Source organism: Copadichromis virginalis, linkage group LG7 (assembly GCF_057382275.1).
Source record: "Copadichromis virginalis isolate Kocher_CV1m ecotype Utaka linkage group LG7, C_Virginalis_male_GT1.1, whole genome shotgun sequence".
Taxonomy (NCBI): Eukaryota; Metazoa; Chordata; class Actinopteri; order Cichliformes; family Cichlidae; genus Copadichromis; species Copadichromis virginalis.
In genome coordinates, this window is record NC_140624.1 from 24755237 (window position 1) to 24771003 (window position 15767).

Sequence of the window (15767 nt, forward strand, 5' to 3'; positions counted from 1 at the left end):
CATAGAGTTGTTTGTTTTCTGTAAGCAATAAACAGTTAAACAGCAACTATTACATTAAAGAAAGATATGTGAACTTTTATTCAGTTTTCCCCTGCTTCCTGAGCACTGATGACAGCAGAGTTCATTTCACACAGTCTATTGTTGCTGCCATTGGTGTCAAGCCCTGGCGGGTTACGCAACCCACATACATCCAACTGTTTGACTGGCAGAACGGATGTGGCGGCTCCTCTTAGCCAGGTCTTGGCATTCTCCTGTTACTGAGTGTGCAGGCAGACAGGTCCTTGTGTGTATCCCTTACACTTGTTTAGGCAGGCAGGAAGTTCCTGTTGACATGAATGAACTGGCCTTTCAATAATTCAGGAGGAGCTTAGGGGAGAATGGCTGTCTCTCTCTGATGGCCATTAGCTCAGCAACTGTCTTGCTTAGGCTGGCCTGGAGAGTCTGTGTGCATGTGTGTATGTCTCATTAAGAGAAAGAAAGAGGATGAGGAAACAGTGTTTGTTTTATGTTAAGTGGTTGCATTACAGTGTGTGTGTGTGTGTGTGTGTGTGTGTGCGCACGCACGGATAATGGTGTAGATGTGTCTCTTCTTAACATCCCTATGTGAACCATAAAATAAACAGTAAACAACAGTTAAAAATATGCATATACATAATTTTATCTTTGCCAGTCCCACCTTATGTCTCCTTGAAATGGAAACATGCAAGTACTCTGACCTAGACTTCCATGGAGCAATCCAAAAATAGCACGATCTGGAGGAGCACAAGAACACAACACTTAAGAACTGAAATCGAGTAAGGGTTTTATATTTTATGGCAGCCCGTTCTCACTCCCGAGGCGTAACATGTCGACGTTTTGTCACGTCCCGCGGCGTTCCTGAGGAACGCGAAAGGAGACCTTCGGCGTTCTTATGGTACGCAGCGGGTTATGGCTGGAATCCAGTGCAATGACGCTCCCGTGGTAATAGACGTTCCAGCCCTGTATTCCAGCCCTAAACCTAACCTTATCCCTAGCCCTAACCATAACCTTATTCCTAAACTTAACCAGGACTATAATGTTAAATAGCGTGTTTCTAAGCGATTTGAAGAAAAAGAGCGAACATGTGTAGATGGAGTCCAGACGGTTCTCATATTTCCTCTTTTTTCCGAGGTCGTCATTTAGGAACGTGGTGGGTAGCCGAAAACGTAATATGTTGACGATTTGTCACCTAGCGTAAAATGTTAGGCTTTGGGAGTGAGAACAACGTGTTGTTTATGGATATGGCTCACATGACTGGACCTACATGTTTCTAATGACCCTAGGTTTGTCCACTTGCTTGTTCCTTATGACATTCGACTTAATAATAATAATAAACTTTATTTATAAAGCACACTAAAAAAACCAAGGGTATACCAAGGTGCTTGACAAAGAAAGAAAAAAAAGAAAAAGGAGATGGGAGGGGAAAGACAAAGGACCTGGCACGTATCAATTATAAAACCATGACAATCATAATACATAAAAGTAGTTAACAAAGCATAATGGATAAAAATGTATCTACGCACACCAAATATTAGCTAGGTGGAAAAGCAAGATTAAATAAATAAGACTTCAGCCATGATTTAAACAATGGCATAGAGTCGGATGCCCGGATAGCAACAGGAAGATTGTTCCATAAGACTGGGGCAGCTACAGCAAACGCACGGTCGCCGTGGACTTCAGCCGAGAACGAGGTTGCTCCAGAAGAAGTTGGGTAGCAGATCTAAGTGCTCTGACAAGAGTGTGTAACCTAAAAAGCTCATTGAGGTAGCGCGGCGCCAAATTATTGATAATTTTGTACGTGAAAAGTAGTATTTTAAATTGAATACAGTATTTAACTGGCAGCCAGTGCAAGCCAGCAAGAACAGAAGTGATGGAGGAAAATTTCCTGCTACCTGTCAAAAGGCGTGCCACCGCATTCTGGACAGTCTGCAATCTAAGGAGAAGGGAGGAGGAAAGGCCAATGTAATGAGAGTTGCAGTAGTCCAACCTGGAAGTCACGAATGCATGAATAAGTTTTTCCAGGTCAATATGCGAACTATAGCACTTAACCTTAGAAATGAGGCGCAGCTGATTAAAACTAGACCTCACTACGGCAGAGACTTGCTTGTCAAATTTAAATGAGCTATCCAGTAATATGCCCTGGCATAATCAGAAGAGGAGCTAGCAAAAGGCATCAGAGCAGCACACAATTGGTCGCAAGGGATTTTACTATTGAACACCACAATCTCCATTTTCTTTTCGTTCAGGACAAGAGAATTACTCTTGAACCAATCTTTAACCTCACGCATGCATTCACGAAAATAGTGAAAAGACATAGCAAGATCATCAGTAATCTCAAAATAAATCTGTATATCATCAGCATAGCAATGAAAGGCAATATTATTGTCAGGGCTCTGTGTGCGGGCAGGCAGAGATGAGGATCCAAATGCAGGACTCGAACACAGAATTGAAACTCAAAAAAACCTCAGCTTTATTGCTGGCAGAAAAACAAACATGGAGTGAGGATGGAACACTGAGACCAAGGACACACAGGCATAATTCTGAGGGTACGACGCGACACTGAGCATGGGAAAACACAGGGCTTATATACACAGGGTAGTAACGGGGAATCGGCAACAGGAGGGAGACACAGCTGGGAGAGATCAGGGCTAACGAGACGGGGGAGCTAAGCTGCACACACTAACATAAGACAAAGACTTTCACAATAAAACAGGAAACATGAATTACTAAACAAGCATGCAGACTTTACACTGAGAGACAGACAGAATAACACATGGAATCTGAACTAAACTAAACGTGAGATATAACTGAGAACAAATCCTTAAGCACGGATAAACAGAAACAAGAAATAATAATCATCATCATCATCACTACGAGAAGAAAACAATCCATGAAGCAGAAATAAACCAAAACATAATAAACTCAAAATACTGGGTCCAACGGACCCAGAACCGTGACAATTATACTTCTCAAAAATACTTCTCATAAAACCATCATTACATTTTTGTGTTGTCAGCACTAAGCACTCTAGTTAGTTAGTAAGTTACTTAGGAAGGAAAGTAGATAGATAGGTGAGCTAATCTTATGCTAGATTTTCTGGTATTCTTGGGCAACATTTTGCTCTGAAGCTCAAGCCAGCTCTATGTTGTTCATGTTGCATTTTAACTCTGGACTTTTTACAACTTACTTATTTCAAAAATGTTAATTGTAGCACCTTCAATGTGTCAAGAGGCAAAAATGTAGGCTCCTCTATGAGTTGTGTAAGTTAAAGCACATATGAGAATACCCATTCATTTTCCAGGTTGGGTGGATGTTATCATGGTTCTCACAATAATTTGTGAGAACTACAGTGTACTGAATTATTAAAACTGGCACTTTAAACTTAAGCCTTTTCTTCATAAATCACAATCTGCTGTCACATTTTATCGACCAAATTATACATCAAACACACCATCATCGCAACAGTGCTATTGTAAATGCTTCTTGTTATCTCAGTAGACTAAACAAGCCAGACTACAAAAACCTGTTTGACCATAAACCCCCAGTGCACAGACTCTCCCCTCCCCTCAGTACAGCATTCACACTACACTGGGCTCCACTCTTCAGCAACTCTTTTGAAGTCATCCCCTGCAGCTCTCCACCATTAGACACCCTTCCATCTGCCACAGCTACTTCATTATCAACCTACTGCTGCTGCCATAATCGGAAAGAGAACAGCATGCCAGTGTAGGAATGCTGCTTCCTGAACTGAACCCCGCTCATTCCCAGTCCAGCAATTAGCTGTGAGCCCTTACTGACATGAAATATTCCAATAACTTGTTCCTCCTCACCTCTCACAAGATTATTTAGTTTTACAAGATGGCCCACAATTGCACATAGGCTCCAAAGAAAACATTTTGTTTGACTTGTTTGTTTTTGATTTTGACCGTGAGTAACCACAAAAGTTAGCCATCTACAATGGCCATTTTCCTAACTGCACCTTGGGTAGTCACCAACTGACCTATAACTCTGTATATTTGTTCATTTACTCACACATGTAAGGCTCATTTGTTGGAAATTCAACTACAGTGGTAACAGAGCATTCGAGTCTGACTTTCAGTTGTATTTCTTGGTGCCAGAGGACATCAAAAAGAAGCTAAATCAAATAAAAAGACCTGAAACCGGATATACTCTGAAGCCTAAAAGACAGTGTACCTTCTGAAACTGGCAATGTTCCTGTGCTCTCTGCTGGGGTGAACTTGTAATATTAAAAGGAAGGCTTTCTTGGAACATACATTTACACACCTGAACCTTTCCCAAATGAAAGTTTTTATTTTCCAATGAATCATCTTGATGTTTCAAGTGAGCACTCCCCCATTAAAGCACACACAACATCTGTTTCTAGACCAAAAAAAGAATTAGTATGCCATTTAGCATTGGCATTCAATATACTGTTCCTGTCTTTTTGTGTTTTATATGAAGGACTGTAAACATACAGATAGCCTGTGGCTTTGTGGTTCCCCTCTCCTCTACCTAATTTAGTTACTTCCTTTCAAAGTGGCAGTAAAATGAGCTGTATTCCTCACTATCCCTCTGGTTTTTTGTAGTGCCAGACAGCAAGATCAAGTTTAGGTCAGCCAGGTTCTTGTTTGCATGTGATTGGGGGGCCTGTTTCTGCTGCTGCTCCAGACACTTAATGTAAATGTTACACAGATATGTGCTGATTAGTGAATGATCACATGCTGAGATGCTTTGAAGTTGCTTTAAAATGTGAACAGTACACAAGATTTGTATAAGGAAACGATGAGAGTTGATTTTCTATAACTCTATTTTATGAAGCTATAAGGTCAGATATCAAACAGAGTTTAGGTCTACGAGGTCAGTGGTGCTGCAAAATAAAACTTATTATTTGCATATTATAGTTGTAGTACTCAAATAGAATACATTAACTATATTCTTTGAACAATAATTTAACATTTTAAAACAATAATGAATCAGAAAAGGAGAAGCAGGGAATTACAAATAAATATTACAAATATATTCAAATAAACTAAAATTAATACATAAATAAAATAAATACAATAAATTACTCTGGAGTAGTATCATCACCACAGTGCTGGTTTGACTGTGATGTCATTCAGCACATGGTTCAGCATCAGTTGCTCAAGAATAGGGTCACAGCTCGGTCATCGTGACACTACACTAAAAAGATAAATCAAGTTAGTTGTCACTGTTTGCTGAGAATAACCAACACTCTTTCCTGACTCCACTCTCCTCACCACCTGAACCAAAGTATTGCACCACTTGTCAAGGTTCCGACCTGGACTCAGCAGGTTTATATCAGGCTTGGAGGTAAACACACGTTCATGGAAAGCAGTTATTTTAGATGTAAGCTTGTGGGGGGCAGGCAGAAAGTCCACAGATTTCTCTCTAAAGTGAAAAAAACAAAGATGGTCTGTTACAGAATTCATTTTCTCAGGGAACCTCAGCACTAGAAGTATCTACGCAAAAGAGAAAAGAACCAGTAATTCAAATGAGCAGCGCAAACACAGAAAATGTGAGTCAAACAACACTACCGCAGTAAGTCTGGCATCAACTGAACAAGTCCTTTAGCCTTAAGTAGCAGGGAGGTAACATCCAGTTCCACACAGGTGAGTTAACTGCAGCTTCAACAACAGCTTCCAGGTGCATCAGCCAAGAGGGCGGGAAAGCATTGAGAAACCTAGCCTCTGAAACAAACATGCACAAACACAAACAGGTCAGGGAGACAGACAGAAAATGGCAGGTGAACACAGAAGCTGCCATGTTTTCAAAAACACTTTAAGGATCCATATTTAGAGTATTTTTTGCCGTTTTTACTCACTGAAGCACACAATTGATATTCAAATATGAAAAATCAAAGCACTCTCAAGCGCAGGTAATCAAATCATAAAACTCCTTCAGTGGGAGACTGCGGCACCCACGGTGTGGGACGGAGAGATTTCGCAGGTCTTTCCTCCCCACTGCTGTCAGACTCCATAATAAAGACTTTAACTGATCAAGCACACACATCCATACATATGCAATAATACTAAGTGCAATAATCCTTTCTGTCATCGTTGTATTTTTACTCAGTTGTATATAGTATTTGTATTTGTATTCTATTTTTATCTTATTGTATATTTATTTTATTTTATTCTACTGTATATAGTATTTTATTTTATTCTATTCTGTACAGTTGTGTACTGTATTTATTCTTATTGTATTCTAATTTTTGCCTCATAACTTTTGCACTGTCCACTTCCTGCTGTGACAAAACAAATTTCCCACGTGTGGGACTAATAAAGGTTATCTTATCTTATCTTATCTTATCTTAAAACATAAATGAGACTAGCGCTACTTTTAAAATGTCTACAAATTAAAAAAAAAAAAAAGCCCCATCTGACCAATCAGAGGCATGATTTAAAATAGCTTTTGCCTGTGAAACTCTGAAAAAGTTTCCTCTTGCTATATAAGAAATGAACATGTAAATGACAGCTGTGTTGAATTTTTTGATAAAAGTATTCATAAAAATATGCAGCATGAAAGGACTAGAGGGACTGAGAGATGCCTCAGGCTACGTCCACACTAATGCGTTTTTGTTTGAAAACACGTAGTTTCCTCTCCGTTTTGACATCCCGTCCACACTGAAACGGCGTTTTTAAACATGCTCCAGATAGCTTTTCTTCAAATTCTTTAATTCTCACTCCTTTTACTTCTGTGTTACTCGCAGCAACAACTTGACCTCATTGTTAGTCCATTTTAAAACATCGGTGCTTTCCTCTGCATTTTGCTGCAACGTTTCAAAAAGCCGGAAAGTAAATAAGCGCCACACAGAAATGAGGTAGGCTGAAGCTTCTTGCGTTTTACGCATGCGCAGTACTGGAACATAAGCTTTTTCGGCCATTTCAATGTGGATGCACAAGTCTCTGAAAACGACTGAAAACGCTAGTGTGGACTCGGAGCACACGAAACAAAAAAACTAGTATCCATAACTCGAAATTTCGAGTTATTTTTTCAAAATTTCGACTTATTAACTCAAAATTTTGAGAAATATAACTCAAACTTTCGAGTTACTTTTCTCAAAATTTCGAGTTAGCTCTGCCAATCAAAAATCTACGTGAATGAGGTCACTTTCTTGTTACCCAGAAGCTTCCGGGTAACAAGGAAATGATGTCATTCATCATTACTGATTGGCAGTGCTAACTCAAAATTTCGAGTTACTTTTCTCAAAATCTTGAGTTAATAAGTCGAAATTTCGAGTTAATATGTTGAAATTTCGAGAAAGTAACTTGAAATTTCGAGAAAATAACTTGGAATTTTGAGTTATGGATCCTTTTTTTTTTTTTTTTTTTTTTAGTGGCGGAAACGGGCTTCCATAGTTTACAGACGAAAACACCTTTTCAAATCTGTCCGAGCTAGTGTGAACGCAGCCTCAGATCTGCAGAAAGTTTCATCACTGTCATGCATCGTCAAAATCCAAAGACCCACAAATACATTTTACTTTACAGTTTACAACTCAACTTGTGCATATATATATATAGTATGTGTAAGTCATTTAGCCCTTTAAAATATGGAGTTTAGAGCTGCTGTGCTGATTTATTATTATCACCGTTTGCCCTTTTTAAACTGTTGATTTGGTAAAGCCATTTTTGGAGTTGATATGATGATGAAGAGCTGCTGTACAAACTACTCGATTAGAAACCTTAATTTCTATTAAATAATTAATTTATTTCTTTGCACAAATGATTGGAGGAAAAAGTACATACCCAGCAAAAAAACAAAACAAGTAGTTTTTTTGTTTGAGTTTACAGGAACAGGAGGCGTGATACAGCAGGAAGCATGGCCCCTGAGTCTCAGCAAGTAAGTGCGAATGTGACAAAAGAAGAAGAGACAGGAAGCCACATGCTGCTCCACTTTTCAGAGGAAGAATACTGGCTTACTGTGCATGAGAGGTTGGTGTGAGTGAGCAAGAGTGTGGTCTTCATTTGTCAACACCTCTCTTCCTGACTGTGTCAGGGAACTCAGTGTGATATGGTATCTCCCAACAAACTCCCTTCCACCTACACTCCATATATTCCTTGAGGTGAAACCTCTGTTTTCTCTCCAACTATCCTCTTCCACACAGCCAAGAATTTACAGCCTCCAACACTTGAGAGCGAAATGACAGGAACTGTTAAAATATCATTGGCTGTTTTGTGATCCAATGTGCGCCTTGATCCCGGGCTGTTTCTGAAGGGAGTAACATGGAGGAATAAAAACAAGATAAGTACTATTCCGTGTGTGTCTGAGACACTGTTTCCAGCTTTGTAAGAAAGAACATTTATAACCCTGTCACATAAACTTAAATAGGCGAGACTCTATTGAGCTCCTCTCAGCCGTGACAGAGAAACCAGCATCCTTATCTGCCTCCCTAACTCCTTCTGTCTGTCATCTCAAAAGCTGACCTCTTAAACCCCTGGTGACCCCCACCAGTGGCAGACTGAATGAACCATAGGAAATATGTTGCCTCACAGGAAGCCGCTACAACTCCCTGTTGTGTACAGGGGAATGTGATGCTTTTTTTACACCATTTGACCTGGTGCTCTCATCAGCACTGACGTGTTACCTCTGCTAACGTTAGAATATGGGAGCACTGCAACCACTTATGTTATTTCAACGTACACACCCTGTCTTCCTGTTTCACTTGTTTGCCATATTCTTTTCTCTGGAGAAGAATATAGCAAATATTTCAGCCAATTCACTGAGTTGCAAATTATCAGAATATTAAAGTGTATTTATTTGACTTATATTATAGCTAAAGATTTTAATTCCTGGATTGTTGTTGATTTAGAAAATATTTGTACCCCTTCAAATTTTGCTCACTTTTTCATTTAGAAAAAGCTAAATGGAGAAAAGCATTTCTCCCTATCTCTCAATACTTGGTCGTTAAAAAAATGAACAGACTTTTAAATTTCAAAATGTAACCATTTGTAGCCCCTCAGTAGCATTGCTGCTTTGGACCTCTACAGACTTAGACTGGATGACTTATTCAATTCCTTTTGAAAAATCCCTCAAATCTTTTTGGAAAAGATTCAAAAAGATTTGAATTGAAAATCTTTTTGAATCTTTTTCAAACTTTATAGATTGAAAAGATCTCAGCTGTGTATATCAGCCAGGCATTTTCCTGAAGCCACTGCAGTATTGTCTTTGACTATATACTGTGCTGAAAGGTGAATCATCTCCAGTTCTAAAGCTCTATGGAGTTCTCAGTGAACAAGGACAACTTAGGTCCAACTCTAGGATGTGTCGTTGTGACTTTATATTTATTTTATTTTATATTTATTGACTCATTGTGCTTCTGATAGCACAACTTTAGAAATAGATCAACTTTTAAAAAGATCCACTCCCATCATTAACATTATCCAATTATAAAGCTCTGCAGCTAATAAAAATCCATGACTTTTCATGCTAACAGCAGGTTTTATCCAGGCTGAGTAACACAGGGTAGAATAACCCAATCGTGAAGTATCCAAAGTCAAGCTACCAGCCAATTACCTACCTCTTCATGACATGGAAGCTCCTCTCAGGTTTCACTGCAACCAAGCTGATCAGGCACATGAGTCAATACACAAGCACAGCTCAGAAGGACATTGGGAATAACACTAAAAGGCAAAAACACCAGCCCCTGGTTAATAGAGCAGTACACCAGGACTAAGATCAGGAAAATCAACCTTAGTCCTGCCTGCAATGACTACAAGAAAGCCTCCAGCTCATTGTCCCACACATGGATACTAGAATGCTTGGTACTGTACAAGGCTAACAGTGCATTAATAACATTTATCGGGAACTCAGTGGGACTGTGGAAAACGACATTAGATGGCTGCTCTAAGGCAATCGGACCATCAAGTGCCTGACCAGGATTCCCAGCAATGATATCAAGATATTACTTTGACGAGATAAGTGTGGCCAAATGGTTGCAAAGAGAGGGATGGTGATGTGGAGTGAATGTGTGGAATTGCTAGAAGGCAAAATGGTAGACGTAAAACAGCTACAAGTACCCGAGTTTCCCACAGGCCAATGGGAATCATGATAAAGATGCACAAAGGCCACAGCCAAATACCTCCAGAAGGCAGGCTTGTACTAAGAGGTCAGCTGGTATAAGACCTAACACCTGCGCCTGCATTAACACATATGCCATTTAGCCATCAGATACCCAGATTCAGTTCAATTCAATTTTTGAATTCAGTTTTATTTATATAGCGCCAAATCACGACAACAGTTGCCTCAAGGCACATTATGTTGTAAGGTAAAGACCCTACAATAATACAAAGTAACAAACAGAAGAGTAATAAGTTAGCTACTGGAGGAGATAAGTCCCGCTAATGTTAATACAGGCTCTGTGAGCATAGAGAAAGAGGGAGAGTGAGGATTACTTAGTTTCAGACTCACAAACAAACAAGTAGCATATGTGAATGCATCAGAGACACTCATACCAACCCCTAGGGGGTGACACGCACACTGTTTGACTCTACTGAAATTGCTAGCCATATTACATCTTTTCAACAGAGCCCAAATTAGTTAAGAACAGTATGTTCAGTCTACTTGTCATATGGACAGAATGTTGGCTATTGTGATAAATGTCAATTTCCAATGATTTGTGCATGAGATGTACAAGTGGCTCTTTATGGCCTGAGTATGTCCTTCACTGTAAAATCTAATATTGTGTTTAATTAAAAATATTAAATAGGCTGAACTCAATTTTTATTTTTATAAACTTGAAAAGCAGAAATTTTTAAAAACTGTTTTTGTTGATATGTATTTATTGGTCTCTGCTTTTGATTTGCCTTGCTGAAATATGTGAAATATGAGGACATGGACAAGCATGTGACCAGAAAAGACATTTCTGGCACAAGCTTGTGTTTGCGTTTGCTCACAAGCTTGTAGAGTAGATCAGTTCACACCATATATGTATGCAAATAAATATCGAGGTTGTACCATATTTCCTCTGGCGCGGGGGGGTAAAAAGAGCAGGGAATGGAAAACGATGGCTCACTATTCTGCATTGTCCTGCTCTAATCCCCCCTATTTCACAGAATAAAAAAAAGAAAAGAAAAACATTTGACACCTTTCACAGGCTTGGCCAACACTTCCAGTTCCTCCTACACACTTAAGGTTACACAAACTCACACAACACTTGGAACATTCACAGGTTTCAAGTGTTTCCTTACTCTGTTCTCTCAGCATGAAATCAGCTTTTCATTAAAGGTTGGGGGTTCTTGTCAGTCACAGCCCCACTTCTCCCCCACCTCATCTCTTTCATCCATTCTTTATGGCTCCTCCTCCTTTTGGCACCCCATACGGCCTTTGTAAAAATTCATGCCCTGTGCCTAGCAAGGAAGTGGGGTTACATAGATCTTGTAGCAATAAAGAATACAATAAGATTTGATCAAACTTCTTTTTGTTTCCTGTAGCTAACTAGACAATCTGTAATTTACAGGCTCATGAACTCATGAATGAAATATTAAAATTGGAAAAAAAACCTATACTTTAATCTTAATAACTGTACAGTACTCTGTTTTTGTAACTATTGTCCATGATGTAAATATTTTTTCTGTAAAAGTTGTGTGTGTTTCTGTTCTGTGTCCTGTTCTATTTGTATACGTGCTTTTATTCTGCTGCTGTCACAAACAGGACTATGGACTATGCGTCCATAGCATGGAGCAGGGACGGCTGATCCTGAGCATGATGCTCATACACTCTCCACCTCCAAGCAGAGAAAAACTCCTCTATCGGATTGAGGAAAGGAGAGTAAGGTGGTAGGAACCCCATGACCATCCTTGGATGCATTGCAAACCATCCCCTGATGAGTGGGCTATGGTGGAAATTGACGTTGTCCCACACAATTACATAAATGGGTAGGTGAGGCCCTATGAGACCTCTCTCATTTTCAGGGATAAAATTGGTATAAAGGCAATCCAAGAAGATGAGGAGCTTGTGTGTGTTGTATGGGCCAAGACTGGGGATGCGACTGGCCACACCATTTTCAGAAATGGCAGCACACATAGTTATATTGCCCCCTCGCTGACCTGGGACATCCACTGTGGCCCGGTGGCCAATAATATTACGGCCACGTCTTCGGCCCTTGGCCAGGTTGAAGCCAGCTTCATCCACGAACACCAGGATGTGAGGGGTCTCATGTCCTTCCAATGCCATTATTCTCTAAAATAGAGTAAAGAACATAAAATCAGTCATACAGAAGAGTCATATACTACAGTTAGACAATTACATGTTCTCCCCAACAGGTTCAATATACTACAGGCCACTACTCCAGTGGTTCTAAACTAGTGATAGGCCTGAGGAAGTACTGCAGGGGTATTTGATAGAAAGGGGAGTGGGAAATACTGATGACTTACTGAGATGTTACAGTAAAACCTACAGTATTAGATAGATTTGATTGGGAGACAACAAAATAAGGATTATAATGAGAATCGTATCATACAGTAAACTGCAGTTTTCTGTTGAAATTGTTGAAGTCAGATGAAGCAAATACTGATTCTGAAATCAGGTAAAGGAGGTATTGAAACCAAATAAGTGAACTACTGCTTACTGTGATTACAGGTAAGGTTATAATGAGAGACAACCAGTAACTGACTTACATTTACATACTGGTAGCGCAGCTCCTTCACTCTGTCAGAGTTCCTCTCAAATGGTACCCTGTAGATTTGTTTCATTGTCATCTGATGCTTCTTCAAAACCCGGTTTATTGTGGAGAAGCTTATTGTGTTTATATTCTGGAATATATGATTGTCCTGAAGGATGGCATCACGGATCTGTCTCAATGTGATGGCATTATTTGCCATCACCATGTTACAAATCTCTTTCCTGTTGTTCATTGAGCAGTTTTCCTCTGCCACCCACGTGAGGTTGTCGTCCAATCCTACACAAAGAACAGAATACAGTTAGTTACCAGTGTAATTGTATTATTGTTTTACTCAGAGTAACTTCACCACAATCCTAATGCAACATTGCACAGTGACTGGAATACTACTCTAAACTGTATAAATTATGTAATTCCATAGTTTACAGTAATTTGTATCACAACATTCCACTAGTCCTCTCCACCTGCTAGTATAGACCTACTACTGTAGGCAGATGCACACAAAATCTCTACAGTAAGTTATACATTTTTTGCCTCACACACAGTGCCCTGTCCTATACAACATATAACTCCATCATAGATTACATAGAGTACATACCTGTTTTCCCTGCGAAAGGTTTGGATGATGGAGGAGACTGTAGAGCGAGGCACATTAGGCTGCACTCGACGACCTGCCTCTGCCATTGTGAGGCCATGGTTTATGACATGGTCTATAATTGTGGCCCGAATTTCATTCGGGACAGCACAGTGTCTTCGCGCACCTCGGCCTCTTCCCCCTATTCCTCCACCACGCATTCTCAGTCCTCCTCCTATTCTTCTTCTTCTTCTTCTTCCTCCTCTTCCTTGAGGAAGAGCTTCCCCTTGTCCGTTTGCTTGGCCTTGTCTATCCATGTTCAGAGATCGGACTGGCTGTGGTCAAGCTCTATATATCTGTGTTTGGCAGCACACAATCATGGAACACACCTGTGTGTGACACTCCCCCTTCGTTAGTCTAGTTTCACCTGACTGTCAATGACTGTCATCAATTTATCAAATATTCAAAGAAATTCATATATGGTATTCATGGTATTATGTTCTTGACCAATTTTGACAATTGAACAGACAGTTGTGCATGCGAGTACTTATACAATGAAATCATGCTGACATGTTTTGGGGGGAATGATCATTAGACTGAGAATCAACTAATCAGTTTAGATCTACAAGATCTATTCATTTGGAAAATGTGCTAAATGTGGGCTAACTGTATAACTGTAGGCTACTTGTACTTAATCATTTGCAAAGATGCACTGAGACAATTGAGACATGTACTAAGGCATTTGCCATTTGATAAAATGAATGAGAAATGCCATTCTGTTGTGAACATTTGCCAAGAGGTTTGGAGGTTTGTCCATGTTATTTTGAGAATGTAATTTCTGTTTCAAGAAATGAGCCAAACCAATGGAGAAAAACTGTAATCACATGATTATTGTGAATATGCATCTTGATGCATGCCCAATTATCCAAGTAAGGATATCACAGAAAGTTAATTCTGTTGATCCGGATGTAGCGTCTTCAAGTGTGACAAACTCTTTTAAATTCAGTCTCCCATTTTAAAACACTGAAGGTGTTTTGTTGTTTTACATAAATGTAAAATTGAGTTCCTGCTTATTTGACCCCCTCAGTAATTAACATTATCCTGCTATTTTCACATCTTCTCCAGTGGGCGTGGTAGTTTTTGCAGGTGACGTGTGACCTCAACGACCTTTTGACTGACTCCATCCCCCATCCCCTACTCATGTGGAAAGAATTTATTTTCAGCTTCTTAGTTCCTTTTCACTGCCCCTTTCTCCTGCAGACCCACCCTTTCTATGCTTCCTCCTGGGGCACTGAGAGTGCAGCTGTTGCTCTCAGCCCTCTATTATCCACCCGGAAGGGGTGAGTAGGCCAGGGCAGAGGAGGGTAGAGGACTAGAGCTGTGGAAGGAAAAAAAAGAAATTCAAAAAAATGCAGAGGAAAGTATGAGATGATATGTTCACATTTCTGGGAAGCAGTGGGTGTAGTCCTGGATTACTTGAACAGGTGTTACCCCAGTTTCTTTTATGCTTTGCTCTCCTCTGCTTCCTTAGAAAAACAATAAAATATGCTGGAGTAAAATCCTACAAATGTAATGGATAAAAAGGGGAAACCATTCACTTTGCCTGCAATTTTGGAACAGTGTTATATATATATATATCACTTGTTTCCGTAGTGACACAAAATAAAAATTCAGCTTTTGTGTAATAAACCATATGTTCAGAATTAACTTCCTTTTTTACTGTAAATCTTTATTACTGTGCTTAATATTTAACATACCACTACAATAACCCAACCTTTTTTAGTTAAAACATTAACTATCCAAATCATACTTTATACATCACTGTTAAATACTTGGATACAACAATATCAAGTATCTTTGAAGTCTTTGAAGTCCGTTTTTTAATAATAAACATTAAAAACAACCTGTACCTTCTGTCTTTATTATAGTAAGTAACTATAAGCACAAGTAATCAATATTAGTAATGAATTTAGATGAAATGGTTGTCAAGTTAGTATAGGTAGACTTTTTGATAAAAAGTAAGGAGGTAATGTCATTAAAGTGTCTTAAAAATGAAGAAAAATACTACTTTAAATTCAGGAACTCTGTGGAAAGTGACATATTTGGAGTCATTTTGGAAGGAAAACGTGACTGGCACACACTGTGCATACAGGCGACATGGGGGTTATGCTGCAGAAGCTTCAGGGAAGACAGTTTTCTTTGAAAAAGTCAAACTTCTTTAAACACAGCCTGGAACTCGTGAAATCTGTTGGTAACTTTCTGGTTTTGCAGATTCATGTAAACCACAATTCTTCTCAGTGGAGAATAAAAATGTGAACATTTCATAGTCAATTTTTAAAAAGCAATCTTTAACCAATAGCTTGATTTTGGCTTTAAACAGAAAAGGAGGAGAGAAAGAGAGAAAAGGAATACTGTATGACTTCTAACAGTTCACTCTTCGGTCAACCAGTTACTCCATTAAAACATAAAGTTGGTGACAGCAGGCTAGTGTGACTGATATTCACTCCACTAACCAGCTACTTTACCTTGACCAGAAGG

The 15767-nt window shown here is 39.3% G+C and overlaps 1 protein-coding gene across 2 annotated transcripts; it reads right to left on the reverse strand.

The window, feature by feature from the left end:
• Positions 1–4849: 4849 nt before the first annotated feature.
• Positions 4850–14648, reverse strand: LOC146705084 (uncharacterized). 2 transcript variants are annotated; one of them, XR_014921284.1, is made up of 5 exons: positions 13254–14648; positions 12654–12934; positions 11226–12216; positions 5574–5726; positions 4850–5427 (listed from the first exon to the last, which is right to left on the reverse strand). XR_014921284.1 is itself a non-coding variant. In XM_085462644.1 (3 exons), exons 1-3 carry the CDS (start codon positions 13348–13350, stop codon positions 11698–11700), a joined length of 897 nt encoding a protein of 298 aa, XP_085318770.1. In that variant the 5' UTR covers positions 13351–14648; the 3' UTR covers positions 10248–11697. The 2 variants fall into 2 exon arrangements, 1 of the variants encoding a protein (XP_085318770.1); XM_085462644.1 differs by lacking the exons at positions 4850–5427; positions 5574–5726 and having other exon boundaries at positions 10248–12216.
• Between the last annotated feature and the right edge of the window lie 1119 nt (positions 14649–15767).